The sequence below is a fragment of the Phalacrocorax aristotelis genome, chromosome 25 (genome assembly GCF_949628215.1).
Source record: "Phalacrocorax aristotelis chromosome 25, bGulAri2.1, whole genome shotgun sequence".
In the NCBI taxonomy this organism is placed as follows: domain Eukaryota; kingdom Metazoa; phylum Chordata; class Aves; order Suliformes; family Phalacrocoracidae; genus Phalacrocorax; species Phalacrocorax aristotelis.
The window spans coordinates 3,324,661-3,339,292 of NC_134300.1; the positions used below are offsets into that span (position 1 = coordinate 3,324,661).

At 47.3% G+C, this 14,632-nt stretch overlaps 1 protein-coding gene across 10 annotated transcripts in view; it reads left to right on the plus strand.

The window, feature by feature from the left end:
• The first annotated feature begins 1,997 nt into the window (after positions 1–1,997).
• POGZ (pogo transposable element derived with ZNF domain) overlaps positions 1,998–14,632 on the plus strand; it is a 38,251-nt gene continuing 25,616 nt past the window's right edge. For 3 of the 10 annotated variants that reach the window (XM_075075153.1, XM_075075145.1, XM_075075154.1), the window contains exons 1-2: positions 1,999–2,403; positions 13,253–13,377. In XM_075075153.1, the coding sequence (XP_074931254.1) occupies positions 13,254–13,377 (124 nt within the window). In that variant the 5' untranslated portion in view covers positions 1,999–2,403; position 13,253. Of the gene's footprint in view, positions 2,404–3,387; positions 3,488–4,290; positions 4,552–8,619; positions 8,748–13,252; positions 13,378–14,632 lie in introns of those variants that run through there. The other 7 variants (XM_075075149.1, XM_075075146.1, XM_075075150.1 and 4 more) reach the window with 7 other exon arrangements.

Sequence of the window (14,632 nt, forward strand, 5' to 3'; positions counted from 1 at the left end):
GCTGAAGATATACATGTTAACAGAGCTATAAAATCTCTATTTTGGTTAAATATGTTAACTATTAATAAAAAACACGCGTTACTCCTTTTAACTACACTATCTTCAGTATTCGGTCTGCACTCCACGCAGTTAAAAGCTGTATGTTCCATCACTGCTAAATTATTCACAATAAGAAGTTCATTATTAAGGATATAATCACAGTAAGAAGTTCATTATTAAAGATATAAACCATCTAAATTTATGCTAGGGAGAAACGTAGTCACCGGCTTGACAGGTGACAGGAAACTTAGATGGCACCGATCCAGAAACGTACTTAAGCAAATGCCCACTTTTTAAGCATTTATACAGTGGCTTTGATTGTATTTGGATTGTTTACATACATAAAGTTCGATATAGGTTTAAGCATCCACTTAAGCGAAGCCCTTGCACCCAGGTGGACAGCTCCCGACGTCAGTCTGTCCGCCCGCCTCTGTCCTGACTGCCAGGAAACGTCCGCAGCAGCTGGGGAGAAGTTTATGGCAATTTAATCCTCAGCCTCCCCCTTGGAGCTGCCCCCGAGGGATGAAACCTGCGCCAACGTCTGATATAATTATGATTCTCACAGATAGGACATAAAATGTAGAGATAAGGAATAGTTTAATCCAAAAGGCCTCCTAATTTTTGGAGGGAAGTCTCTTCCACCACTAAATGCATCTTGTTTGGAGATGCGGCCACCAAAAATAGGTCTGAACCGCAGCAAAGGCACTGGCTATTGAACATGTTGCTTTTTACAGATGATGGGTTTCAGTCCTGCAACAACATCAGCAGTTGTCCCCGCCTTCCCCAAGAAAACTAAAGGCTACTAGGCCAAGGTGGCAGGCTTGGCTCTTGACAACGCCACTAGCCATGAAAATAACCTTGTGGTGAAGAGGTGAAGATGCAATTACAGCATCGAAAACCTCATTAACCTGACACCTGTAGATGGAAGAAGGGAAAAGGCCATGGACCTGTTGGAGTGGGTCCAGAGGCCACCACAGAGATGCTCCAAGGGCTGGAGCCCCTCTCCTACGAAGGCAGGCTGGGAGAGTTGGGGTTGTTCAGCCTAGGGAAGAGAAGGCTGCGGGGAGACCTTATTGTGGCCTTTCAGTGCTTGAAGAGGGACTATACGAAGGGTGGGGGTGAGCTCTTTAGCAAGGCCTGTCATAACAGGATAAGGGGTGATGGTTTGAAACTAAAGGAGGCGAGATTTAGACTGGATATAAGGAAGAAATTTTTTACACTGAGGGTGGTGAAACCCTGGCCCGGGTTGCCCCGAGAGGTGGTCGATGCCCCATCCCTGGAAACACCCAAGGTGTGGCTGGATGGGGCTCTGAGCAACCTGATCAAGTTGGGGATGTCCCTGCTCACTGCAGGGGGTTGGACTAGACACCTCCAAAGGTCCCTTCCAACCCAAACCAGTCTGTGACTCCATGGGAGCACCGGATCCTCGCCACACGGCCAGCCCACGGTGCCCCGTGGGCCCAAGATGCTGCAGGTGCGTGGCTTTGGCTGGAGACCACCCGTGCGAAGGGCACCCGCCGCCTCACACGCTGACGCCTGGCGGGGACGGGCTCCTCTCAGCACCCCCAGCCGCTCGCCGAGGCGGGTGCGAGGCGCCGGGCGGACCCCGGGGCGGGCGCCCCTTCGCAGCCCACCACAGGAGATGGCGGCGAGGCGCCGGGGGGGCCTTGAGACGGCGCTAGGCCTCGAGGGGGGCCTGGGGAGGCCCGGCCTAGGCCCCCTCCCCCGCAGCCTCCCCTCGCGGACTCGGAGCCCCCCGGGCGGCCGCCGCTGAGGGGGGGTGTGGAGGGGGAGGGGGGGATGGGGGGGGGGTGGTCGCCAAACCCACCCCGCATCGTTTGTGCTTCGGACAAACTTCGTCAGGCCCCGGCGTAGAGGCTGCGCCGGCCTCCCGGTGACGTCACCGCGCCGCGCGCCAATCCCCGCACCGCCCCGCGGCTCAGAAGGAAATGACGTCACCGTATCCCTCCGCCGGCCAGGTCCCCTTTTTGTGTGTGTGTGTGTATGTGTGTGTGTGTGTGTGGTGTATGTGTGCCTGCGGGCGCCTCGCGCGTGTATCAGCCCGCCGGGCGCTCTTTTTTTTCTCCCTCTCTTCTGACGCTGGGGGGGGGGGGCGGGGGGGGAGACACACGCAAAGCACGGAGCCGCCCCCCGCGAGAACGTACGGAGGGAGCGCAGAAACAGGGATAATTCCTCCTCCTCCTCCGCGGCATCCCGCCCGGGGTTCCCGCGGGCCCATGCCACCTGCCCTCCCCTGCCGGTCGCCTCGCCCGGAGAGCGGCGGAGTGCGGGGGGGGCGCCAGCGACGGGCCCTTTAAGAGCGAGCGGCGGCGGCGGCGGGAGAGCGCGGCGGCGGTGAGGAAGGTGAGGCGAGCCCGTTATGCGGGGGGGCGGCGGCGGGAGGGGGGTGTGGGGGGGGCGCCGTGTGCGGGCGGTGGATGGTGACCGTTGGAACCGGTTCGAACCGCCCGGGTCTGGGGGAGAAGGGGGGGGGTGTGTGGGGGGGTGGCGGCCGAGGCCGGAGCGCGCCGTACACAAAGCAGCGGCGGCGGCGGCGGGAGGAGGGAGGGAGGGCTCGGCGCTGCCGAGGCGGGGGACGGGGAGGAGCCGGCGCGGCGGCTCCCGCTGGGCGGCGGAATGCCGCCCTCCCGCCGCTGTCCGCCGCCCGCCCGGCGCTGAGGGGAGGCGGAGGGATCCGCGCACACCCCCTCCGCCGGGGGGGGGGGGGGGAGGGGGGCGGGCGGTGAATCGGCGCTGGCGGGGCTCCCTCCGCACCCCCCACCCCCCCCAACACCACCACGGGGCCGCCCCCCGCCACTGGCGGGGCCGCCATCCCCCCCCCGGGGAGGGGGCGGCCGCGTCCCCCCCGTCCTCCTCCCCCTGCTCCTTTTCCCATGGCTGGTGCTGGGTGGGCGGCCATGTTGGGCACGGGGATTATTTTTCTCTCTCTTTCTTAGCCGCCACAATACGCTGAGGGTGGGTTCTGCTTTGCTTCTCTGGAGAAACGTCCTTTCTGTCCCTTTTTAGGGGAAGTTAACGGGGGGGGGAGGCTCTGCCCACCCCTTCGGAGGTGGGAGCCCCCCCTTGGCCTGCCCGCTCTCCCCCTTCGCAGAGCGGTTCCCCCGCCCCATGGCCGCCGCAGGGCTTGCCAGCCCACCCCTCTCCTCGGGCAGTGGGGTCTGCCAGCCCCGCCGCTCGCTTCTCCCTTCGGTGTCATCCTCTGGTGACGAGAGCTCCCACTGCCTCGGCGCAGGGCTCCCTGCCCGCGGCCCCAGTGGAGGGGGCTCTTCCCAAGCACATCTGAGTAGGTGTAGTGGGGAAAACGTTCTTTTTATTTGCTTCCCTGAGCTTGCAGGGCCTCTCCTTATGCACCCTCGCCTGCCCCGTCCCCTTACGCTAACAAGGAGTCTTGGATCGCTCGCTGCCCTTGGCCAGAGCTTCCTCCCTGGTAAGCAGTGTGCTCCTGACATACCTGCTTGCCGGCCCCATCGCTGGGTCGGGAATTTGGTTTAGCGGGTTCTTCTGGAGAAAGACTGGGCTCACTTACGCAGAACGCCCCGTGGCTGATTCTTCTGGCTACAGATACTAAAAATTAGACGTTTGGTATAATCGAGACACTTGCCCGGCCCTTCTTCTGCTCCTCTTAGTACCTGGGGTACTCGGGCCGCCGCGTTAGGGCATCCTCGCTCTCCGCTTCTTCCCCTTGGCTGGGATGTGACATAAAGCATGTGTGGAGATGAAGGAGAGGCACGAAGCCTGCTGCCCAACACCCTTGCAGAAAACATGCAGCACATGACAACAGACACAGCTTTATTTTTATTAACTTGGCAGCAGTTGCAGCTGTCACCAAGACACACCAAATGGGGCAGGAGCGACTGATCAGAAGTGGGGGTAGAGGACGGGGGGGTGGGGTCTGTTGCTTCTTTTAGGAAAAACTTTGCAAGGGTACACGAATTATGCATCTTCCCTACTCTGGTTGTCCATGTATACTGCCTTATAGCTTCAGGTTGCTGGAGTTGTGAGTTTTTATCCTTCAGCGCGAAGCCAAGCTTACTGCATGCACACCTCTCTTCAGTCATACAACTATTAGCCTGCGTAGGGCTGTCCCACAGGGCCACCCGCCCAGAGGGCTCACTCTCTGCTGCCGCTTTAAGCTCTGTCTGGGTGCGGGGTTCCGCAAATATTACTTACAGTTGGTCTTGTGTTGGTGGATGTATACGGTTACGTTGTTTGTGTGCACCATCCCCGCAGCTGCTTAGATACTGTCAGAGAACCTCCAACTGTCCTCGTGCAAGTAGACCTGCATCCGCGCTGGCACGAGTGGAGCGCTCCGTACTGCCTCCTCACGAAAGAGCCCGTTGCAGAAACATTAGCTCCAGAGAAGCTCTTGGACTCTAGAAGCTTCAAGGTAGTCCCGTGCCCGCAAAACGCTCCAGAAGTGTTAAGCCGGTCTATAGAGACAAATAATCAGAAAGCGGTTTGTTTTCATCGCTCTGCAGTTCAAGCTTCAAGGTAGATAACAATCGTTATAATTGAGTGTGTAATAATACATTTTAATTAGTAGGCATCGCACACTTCAAAGCCTTTAATAAAACATAGGATTTTAAATGATAGCATTCATAGGAAACGTAATATGCCTTTTGAAATTATTTCAGTACCCAGCAAAGTCAAGTCAACCACATCAGTCAACAGAAAGTCAATTTACCTTGGCCTGAAGGATGTAACTCTTGAACTCTGGCATTCAACTTGCACAGTGCCTTTCACCTCCCCTCTTCTTTCCGAGGTGTTGCTCATGATGAATAGCCATGTAAATAGTAATGAAAGCGCCATCCAATATGGATTTTCATCGCTTAGATGATATCAGTCTTAGGCTGAGCCAGTTAGTCATTAAAAGCCACTGAAGAGCGTTATCTTTTTCTCAGGGCAGGGATTGCAGCATGTCTTGACAGCAGAAGCCTTTATCGTAGGATTCATTTGCATTTAACAGAACCTTGACAGGTTTCTAGGTTCTTGAAAAGTTAAAATACATTCCTTGCTGTTAAGTACACATTATTGGAAGTAAGGGAGAAAACAAGCACCGAGACAGCAATTCTCTTGAGGCTGCGTGCTTGCCAAGGGAGGATCCAACAGAGGGAAGCAGTGGCCATCCAGAAGGACAACTGGGACAAGAGAAGTCGATTTATGCGTTAACTTCTGTCCTAAAGCATTCATTGAGTCATCTCAAGCTTATTCGTAGGTCTCTTACAGAAGGACCCTCAATCTTGTAGTTCAGATCTTCTTTCTGGACTGACAGGAGGGGAGAAGTGTGCTCTATATTTGGGGGAAAGGCTTGGGGTACTGCTAGCGATATAACCATACTGCAGTTAAATCTTCAGTGGCATAAAAACGGACAAACCTTTGGCAAGAAGGGTGAAGGAAGCTTGCACGCTTGGTGCTACAAATGTACTCTCCTGGGCTGTAGCTTGCGCACAGCCTACCCCTGCCCCCCGCTGCAGGGCGGGAGAGCCGCGTTCCCTCCTGTCACTGGGGTCGGTAGGGTGAGCTTGCCCTGGTGTACCTCCTCCTTCCCCGTGGGCCTGATCGCCAGCCCGCTGCGTCCTCTCCCTGGGAGCTGTGGCAGAGGTTCCCTGTGCAGGGACTTACTCTTTGTTCTGGGGCTTCTTTGTGCCAGCTCTGTCCCCAGCTGCTGTGCTGCCAGGTGTAGCAGCGGGGAGTCGGGGAAGCTCTGCGGGAGAACTTGCGGAAGTCACCTTTGTGCTGAAATTTGTTAGTTGCAGGCTTCTGGAAGCTGTGAGGCCCATCCTTAAAGTTCATAGACTGTCCTCAGCTCTCAATCAGTCCTTCATCACTAACAGTCGCCTGTGAGCGTGGGTTCTCCACTGGCGTCAGTTGGGACTTTTTCCTTTAAAGAAGAAAAAAAATATGAGTATGTTAATGCCATGTGCTAATGCATGGATTGGTTTTCACTGTGTATTCACTTGGTGTTTTACATCATGAACTCACATGAATTCTCCTTTGAACACACGAGTAAAGCTTTAAATTAGGATTTGTGAAGGCTTGGTGATACCTTCTGAGGTTAGGATAGCAGTTATTTAAAATTACTTAATTTGCTACCCTTTCTGTGATGGCCAGAGCGTAAAGGTGGTTGCACCTGGGGCTCTCTGCTGTCCAGAGGAAGGCAGTGCAGGGAGCGAGAGCAGGAGCGGAGGTTCCTGGGTCCGCCGCTGCTCTACCAAAGGTTCCTGCGTTTGATCCGCGCGAGGTTGACGAATTCTTCCTTGTGTTTTCCGTTGGTAAAGTACGTGGCTGCATTCGTACCGCTGCACGTCTCATCGTGTTGTGAAATTCTGGGTAATGGTCTCTGTCCCTCCTCTTTGTTCCGTCTTCAAACAAAATTCAGTTTTTTGTGTTACCAAGTCACCTGGATCAGGGAGTACGTATTTATTTCTGACCTGCTAGTATGCCCCGAAGACTGATTGTGTTGCAGATGATTTCACCCAGTAGGCAGAAATTGGGCCACCAGCGGTGCCCTGACAAGTACTGATTTAGTTATACTTTTTTTTTTTTTTAATTAAAAGCCTTAGAAAGTGAAGCTCATATAGCAAGGGTAGCGCATCCCATCGTGTGAATTTTGAAGAACACTGTGAAGGAGCCATTAATTTGAAGTCCTTTTTAAAAAGAAGTGTGTGTATAGACAGCATATGTATGTCATAACTCGTTTGCTTTGTGTCAAATAATATCAAGCTGTGAATGAAACGTAAATATATAACCACACATCTTTTAGAGATCACTTCAATGAGACACAGCTGCCTTATTCTGCAGCTGTCATGTAAAACCTGCTATCCACAGGTGCTTTAGATAATAGCAAACATTTGGGGCCCGATTCTCTCCGCTTGCATTGAAGTCAGTGAGTTTCCCGAGTTAAAACTCGCGTTGTGGTAGCTGAGCCCTTTGTTTGCCACCTCCTTTAGGTGGAGGAACTGGGCAAAGTGTTTGGTTTGTTTGTTGAGCTGGTTTTGAAGCCTGCAAGTGCCAGCGATCTTTTAAACCAGAGGACAATGTTTTGTCCTTTCTACCCATTCAGTCTTTTTCTCTTGAGAAAATAATGGCAGCCCGTAGGCATTATATCTGATATCGTTCTAACTCTGTGGAAGTGGTTCATTGATAAATAAATGCAATTGGATCTTGGATTCCAAATATCAGTTGAAATTACAAGGGAGAATTTTTTATTTTATTCTTTTTGCAGTGAGACATAGGAGAAAAGGCTTTCTTCTTCCCTCATGACAGGGTAATCTGTCTAGCTGTATACAGATAAAAAATCTTCATTGTTGGATTTCCCCCGGTAATGGTGATCGCGTTGATCAGAGAATTAATCGGGTGGCCGGCCTTTTAATGCGAGAGTTTGAGGGCTGTTGGCTTTTTTTCCCCTGCATGGCAACAATGAGTATGAACTGCATCAGCTGACAAAAAATAAAGGTCTATGTCTTGCAGTCGTGCCAGTTGTTTGTGTAAGGCTAATATATATATTGGCTCTTCTCCTGAAGGTCTTATCCTGTTTTCCAACTAGAGGGGAGGGAAAATACCTTCCAGTCTGAAAGGCTTTATTTCTTGCAGTGTGTCTAGAACACTCTTGTAATTTTTTTTTCTGTAAATTTTTTTGGCATCCATATTTTTCAACCAAGCATCTGCCAACTATGTGCTGAAGAGCTAAATGTAGAGTATTTATCATTGGGATTAATCATTTTATTGAGCAAAGGCTTCTTACATACAAAAATATTCAAGATCAAAGCTTTGAAAAACAAAGCTGTTACATTATAGAAGAGAGGAGACATTTTCTTAGTTCAGTTGATTTGAACAGATGAAATACTATGCGCATAATGTAAGTTAGTGTCAAAAGAAGCTTGTACCTACAGTCTCTTTAGCATTTTGTCTTTGCATCTTTTGAATAATTATGAGGTGTTGAATAATATCTCTTTTTTACACTGTATTCAAAGACTTACTCCGTAGTTGTAACCTTCCTGGGCAGACATATGGGCACGCTTTAATTAATAGAGCAGGTTATTTATCCTGCCTATTTATAGACTGCCCATCACTATAGCGTTAAGGCACTGTTACTTGCCTGGCGTGGAGTAATATGATTCCAGACAAACAGTTACTGTTGTGAGCGTCACCGGGTTTGCCAACGGAGAGGAGCTTTGTCCTAGAAGCTTCACAGAGGATTTTTTTCTAGATGTTTCTGCGAAGGATGAATATTGAAAATCATAAATATGTAGTTATTGATCCGCTGTAGTGGCTATCCATTCGAGATCTTAGTGCATCTCCCGTGTGAGGTTTTCCTTGGTCTTACCAAGATCTTGTAATTATAAAAAAGTTTGTTAACAGGCACAGAAAATAATATTTAAGGCTCTTTGATTCTTGCTTTCCTCTGCTAAGCAGATCTCTAGCATGAACCTGTACTTCAGAGCTTCATTTCTTGGAATCTATTTTCTTGCCATTTGTCATTCTGAAATTTTTTTTGTTGTCTTTTTTGTCTTTCTCTTTTTTTTTTTTTTTTTTTTTTTTTTTTTGGCAGAACTGAGGAAGTTTGAGTTTGTTCAATGATGAGAACAAGGGCTGGGCGCCTTGAGTTTGATTTCTGACTAAGCCACTTGCTGCTAGTGGCAAGTCGCTTGATTTCACTGAACTCTGCTTCCCACCTTTCAGATAAGGTTAATAAAATTTTCTACACGCGGCAGGCTTTATGTAAATGAAGACGCGAGTAATGTCTTTGAAGCATGCAGGTAATGGGTGCTGTGGAGAATGTGAGCTTTTTCATGCTTAATGTAATACACTTGGTTAATTGTGTATTAGGATTATTACAGTACACTTCTATTTCTTTTTTTAAATATACTAATGTAATTTTATTTGACAAGTGAGACACTCGATTTTTTTTTTATCGGTTGGCTATTTTTTCTCATTGATTACGAGACATTTTGCTAAGACTAGTTTTAGGCATATGTTTCTGTGAAAAGTTTAATGGACACATTTGAACAACTACTGCTTTATATAAGATTTATAAGCAGGAATTTGGATGCGTTAAGTTGTGGTAATCTGGTTTATGTGCTATATCTGTTCTGTGTATTCAGCAAGATGAAGAGTTAACCCTTAAAGGAGTATTCAGTTGCTGCCTGTAGCAAAGGCCTCACTGTCAACAACTAAGGCGCACTTGCAGTTTTGTAGCAGTGCAGAAGTGGCCGGTAATACATGTTTACCTCATGGATGACACAATACTGCAGAAAAATGGAGCCTCAAACGACCCCGACAAGACATTTAGTCCACCTTGCCTCCCTTATAGCATACATAGGCCTCCTCTCACGATCTGTCTGTTCCGGGGCATCCAGAACTGGGCGTTTCACGAGCTCCTTGGGCGGCCTGTTGCAGTGTTCCTAGAAGGTTTTTTGGTGTCTGGGTTTGAATCTTCTGTTTTCAATTTGAGCCCTTTGTTTCTCGTTTCCATCGCAGATGTGGAGAACAGACCGCTTCCTTCCACTTTGCAAAAGCCTTTTCCATACCTGAAGATTATTGTGCTTCAGGAATCTCCTCTGCAGATGGATCGGCTCCAGGTTTTCCATCTTTTCTTGGAGACCACATTTTCTAGCTCTCTCCTGGACTCTCTAGTTGATCTAAGTCTCCCTGTGTTGTGCTCCAGGCAGTGTTACAGCATGCAAAGCGCAGCCTGGCTCATTTTTCATGAGGAATCATTAAGTCTCCCTTTGCTTGCTGATAACTTGCTAGTGGATCCGCTGGCCGACTTGGCGAGCCTGGGCTGTTACTCAACTCCACACGCATGCTGGGAAGGTGTGATAAGAGCGAGGAGAAAACAGCTGTGGAGATGTGCTTGCATCTCTGGGCAGAATACCAGAGCCGTGCGCTTGGGACAGCTGGAAGAGGCAAGGTCACTTAAAGTTCCTGAAAGTGTACTTTTTAGGCTAAAAGTTGACTGAGAAAGGAATTGAAGCAGTGAGAAATTACCTCTTGTTCTGTGTTCAGAGAAACAGGATTCTTCAAGCTTCCCTTCTGAAATCACAATACCGAGAGCTTCTCCTGATAGCTGAATGAGCCCATGAACATCCCCAATTTGAGCAGTCTATTTAAGTCCCCCCAGGCCCCTTAAGAGACTAAAAGAGGTAGACTAAAAGAGTGAGTTATTTGTGAGTCAGGTTGGACCTTGGGGGCTCTCTGTCTTTTAAAGGCCTTCGTCAAGGAAGGGCAAATCCAATTTCATAGAGATCAGAAGTGAAATTATACAGAAATGTTTTCATTTACTGTATTATTTAAGATTCTGTGCTATAAATACTCAAAATTCTGAGGCGTGGGGATGGCCGTGTTAAAGAACTTCAAGTTGGCAGTCTGGGTGAATAGGCATAAACCAGCTTAGTTAAAAGTGCTGCTGCTTCGCATCCTCACGGGCACGATGGCAGGACGAGCTGTTCAGAGTTGTACACAGGGTAAGATGAATGACTTTTACTCTTACCGGTATGAGTGTGACGGGAGTGGGGAGCCTGAGAAGATCAGCTACCGAACATGAGTGGTGCGACGGGTTTCCTTTGAATATCATTCTTCATGTTATTCTTAAAATGAATATTACTGTGCTTCAAAAGCATAATTGGGAAGTGAGAATTACATATATTAGTACAACCAAGCATAAAACCAAGTACTTCTGAGTAAAACACCACCATGCGACTACAGCATCGCGGTATGACCTCTGCGGACCCTATTTAGACAAATACAACACAGAAAAATGAGGGTCTGAGAGGCTGGCTGTATCTAGGGGAAACCAGTGCTATCTGTTGCTTCAAAAAGGTGCTGGCAATTTCAATTTAGCAAACAATAACGAGCTTTTAGGGCTCTTTTTTGAGCCTTACCTGGTTAAGACGATTACTTCAGATCAGCATTTGTTGAAATTTTGTATTGGCTTCATGTTGAACGGCAGGAAATTCCTGATGATCACGCTTTTGCATTTTACAGCTAGTGTGGCACAACACAAAAATTAAAGGCTGCGCTTGCATGACATGGCTGCACCTGCAGCCGTAGCAGCCGCTCCTGTGAGTCCTAGCTTTGAGCTGATTTACAAACCAAAGTTTATAGCAGATTGAGCGTTTCTTTGGCCAGAATTATGGCTGTGTTAGGATAAGAAGGGTAGACATAGCTTAATGATACAAGACTTATAATTTAATTGCTCTGTGGTTACTTAATCCAGCTTACATTTTAAAGCTACGTCTCTTCTAGTTTTTCAACAGTGAGCTAATAAATGTTACTCTGTGTTTAAGCCTTCTGGTCATCACTGTTTTCTGTGCCTATTAAAACCCAGACTGTCTGCACATGAGTTGGATTATTATCTTGCTTGTCCCCTATTATAAGCTGTTTATTTTGGCCGGTTTGCCTCAGAACATTTCTCATCAGATTTTTATGGCTGTCAAATGGTAGTAGAGATGACGAAATGCAATCACAACGGTCTCTTTTGCCACCAAAATGTAATCAAGAAGAAGCAAAACCCCTCCTAGACATCTTGATTCCCATTCAGTTACAGTACAGAACTGCCACTTGTTCTGCTCGCCAGCCTTTCTGGTGGGTGTCAGCAGAGGGAAAGAATCGATTCGTTTTTACTCTAACCCGGGTGGGGAATTAGGAAATCCAGTTTTTGTGGTGTCTTATTTCCTATAATAATCCTTATTTCCCTTAAAAATACAATTGAGTTTCTAGGATTAGTCAAAACTGGTTAAAGACTCCTAAATGTATTATTAAGGAGAATTAAAATTTTGCATAAGCATTGTTTGTAAGTATAGTTTAGGAACAGCCAGATCCTGAAACAATGCAAAACCAGGTCTGGGAGAAAGCTCCCTTCAGCACCTTGGCGTAATGGCTTGTAAGCTGTCAATGTGTGACTGGAGATGTGAGTCTGTTGATTAGATCTCAGTAATAGTGGTGAAAATCAGCTTTTTGGAGACCTTTGGTGGCAACTCTGCCACTTCCTGAGACGAGATCTCCTGTAGGACACTTGAGGCTCCTGATAATTGTGAATCACCTTGGGTTTAATTCTGGCTTGATGGTCTGAATGTTTAATTGAACCTGACTTTAAACACATACAGATTTATACATCATTGAGGTCTAGATTAGATGCAGTCCCAGGAGAAAATACCTGACTTTCACTGCAGGCAGATCCATAAAAACTTGTGTTCTGTGGGCAGCGGCACTCGGGAAAGTGAACAAAGCGGGCAGATCTGTACGTAGTGGAGCAAAAAGTAACCCTGCGAATTATAGTGTTCTACAGTTGCCGTGTCGGCAGTGGTGCACACCCTGCTTACGTGAGTGCCTTCGTTCCTGCTTCCCTGTCTCCCAAAGACGTAGCCGAAGTAGAAGTTTTAGAGACTGGTGGCAGGAATGAGAGAGACGAAACAGGCCGGAATTGTCTGTTGTGTCTTTTCTGTAAAAAAACTGTGGTAATGGTTATACCCAGTAACGAGTAGTGCGGAAAAGGTAAATTGGGTACTTTACTACGTAGATCAAGAGAACATTCGCTTGAGTTGAAAGACAATAACTATGGATCTAATTGCAGAAAATCCCTTTACTTTTTTTTTCTTTGAACTAGTTCATGATTGTCTGTCACATCCCCTGCTACGAGGAAGGCGAGGAGCCGGAGCTGGGGGAGTGCGCCGGGGTTTGGCTACACGCGGGTTTGGTTGGAGGGGTTGGCTGAGGTTAGCTGAGGACTGTTTGCACATTTGTGCATGCATTTTTTTATTCATTTAAGCTTGGATATTCAATCTCTGTCATGTGTGTTGGCAGTAATCCTAGAATGTTCAAACCACAAACAGAACAAAAAATATGATTCTTCCTTCTTTCAGTCACAGTTATTAATTTATTTAAAGATACTGGGGTTTTGGGGCGGTGACTTCTGCTTTCAGAGCTGTTAGGTTGGCTTTCTTATGCAGGGGAGGCTAAACCACTGCAATTTTAAGTCAAAACCAAGGGGTTTCAGCACCAGCTTCACAGATTTATCTGAAAAGGAAACAGAGCCTATTGAAGTAGGAAGTGGATCCAATTTTTTTTTCCTTCGGAATACTAGGAAATAAAAACATTGTATTTCTGGCATTAGAATTTTTCTTATAATGAGAGTTTTGCTGCCTTACAACGGAGTTTTGCAATAAAGGTTTTTCTTCTTTTCCCTTTGCAGGATGGCGGACACGGACCTTTTTATGGAATGTGAGGAGGAGGAGCTGGAACCATGGCAGAAAATCAGTGATGTGATTGAAGATTCTGTTGTGGAGGATTATAATTCAGTTGATAAAACTGCTACGGGTAATTAACTATTTTAGTCTATAATTATTACTGTTATTGGTGTTAAAACTAAAGGGAAATGGCAGTGACTGGTTACATCCTATCCAGTCTTATTTGATAGCTAAAAACCTGTTAATGAGTCATGTAACCAATTTCAATTTCTCTATTTGTGAACAGAGCTTTTGAGTGCTGGGTAGAGCCGACACGACGGTGGTGCTGGACGAGGCCGGGTATCCCGTGAATGAGTAGTTTAGGAGGCAGGAAACAGCTTTTTTTTCCCCTCTATGCAAGAGAAGTAAGACTTCTGCAGGTGTTGGAAAGGTTGGCCTGTTTAAAAAAACCAGACGGGAACTTTGGCTAAGTGATTCGTGTTCTCCAGCCAAAGGAGTAGTTTCTTAGAAGTAGAGAATTGAAGATTTACCTAGAAGAGGGTGCTTTTTCTCTACAAAGTGCTTTAGTACGTATCAGCATTCAATAGTGGGTAGCTTTTGATCCTTTAGCAGTTCTGAAATGAGTGAGGGTCGCAGGTATTGGATTGGTGAATTGTATTTCCTGTGACTTAAGTAGTCAAGCTAGTGAGATTAAAACTAGTTTATTATTACTTATTTAGCCCATGAATTAATATAATCAGGGGGGTTTGTTCTGGTTTGGGTTAGGGTTTTTTTTTTTTTCCTGTTTTCTGTGAATGAAAGATGCATAACTTTGAGAGTTTGCATTTAGTGTGCAGGTGAGAGTATGTTGTCATTCACTGGTTGTCTCAAATAATGAGAAATTTGTACTCAGAAAAAGCAGTAACTGCCAGAGGGGAGCCTTTGAGTTTCTCAATGCTATGTAATCATTCCATTTGTAACAGACCCCTACCTAAGTAAAGGTACAAGGATGGTACTTTCCGATTGTTGATTCCTGTTGGTACCAACACAGTGAGTTGGACCATTATGCATATACAGGTCTCTTACAGATTAGACCTTGATGATGAGCATTTCACAGTTTGGGAGTAAATGAAACATGACTGTAATAAGAAAAACGTGTATTCACTGTCCCTTTGATTCTTGCCACACACTTGAGTGTAGAAAAAAGAATTCACGCCCCAGTTATGTGTGTGGGTGAAGTAGACCGGCGTGTTTAATGAGTTAGGCTTTTGTTCAGCCATTTCAATCACCTCTTTATTGGTCAAGATCAAGCAAAGCATCAGCTTAATATCTGGAAGAGAGATGGGTCTTGTTGTAGGCCAGGGATAACTAATGGTGGCGACTCAACAGCTCACACTTGAGTGCTG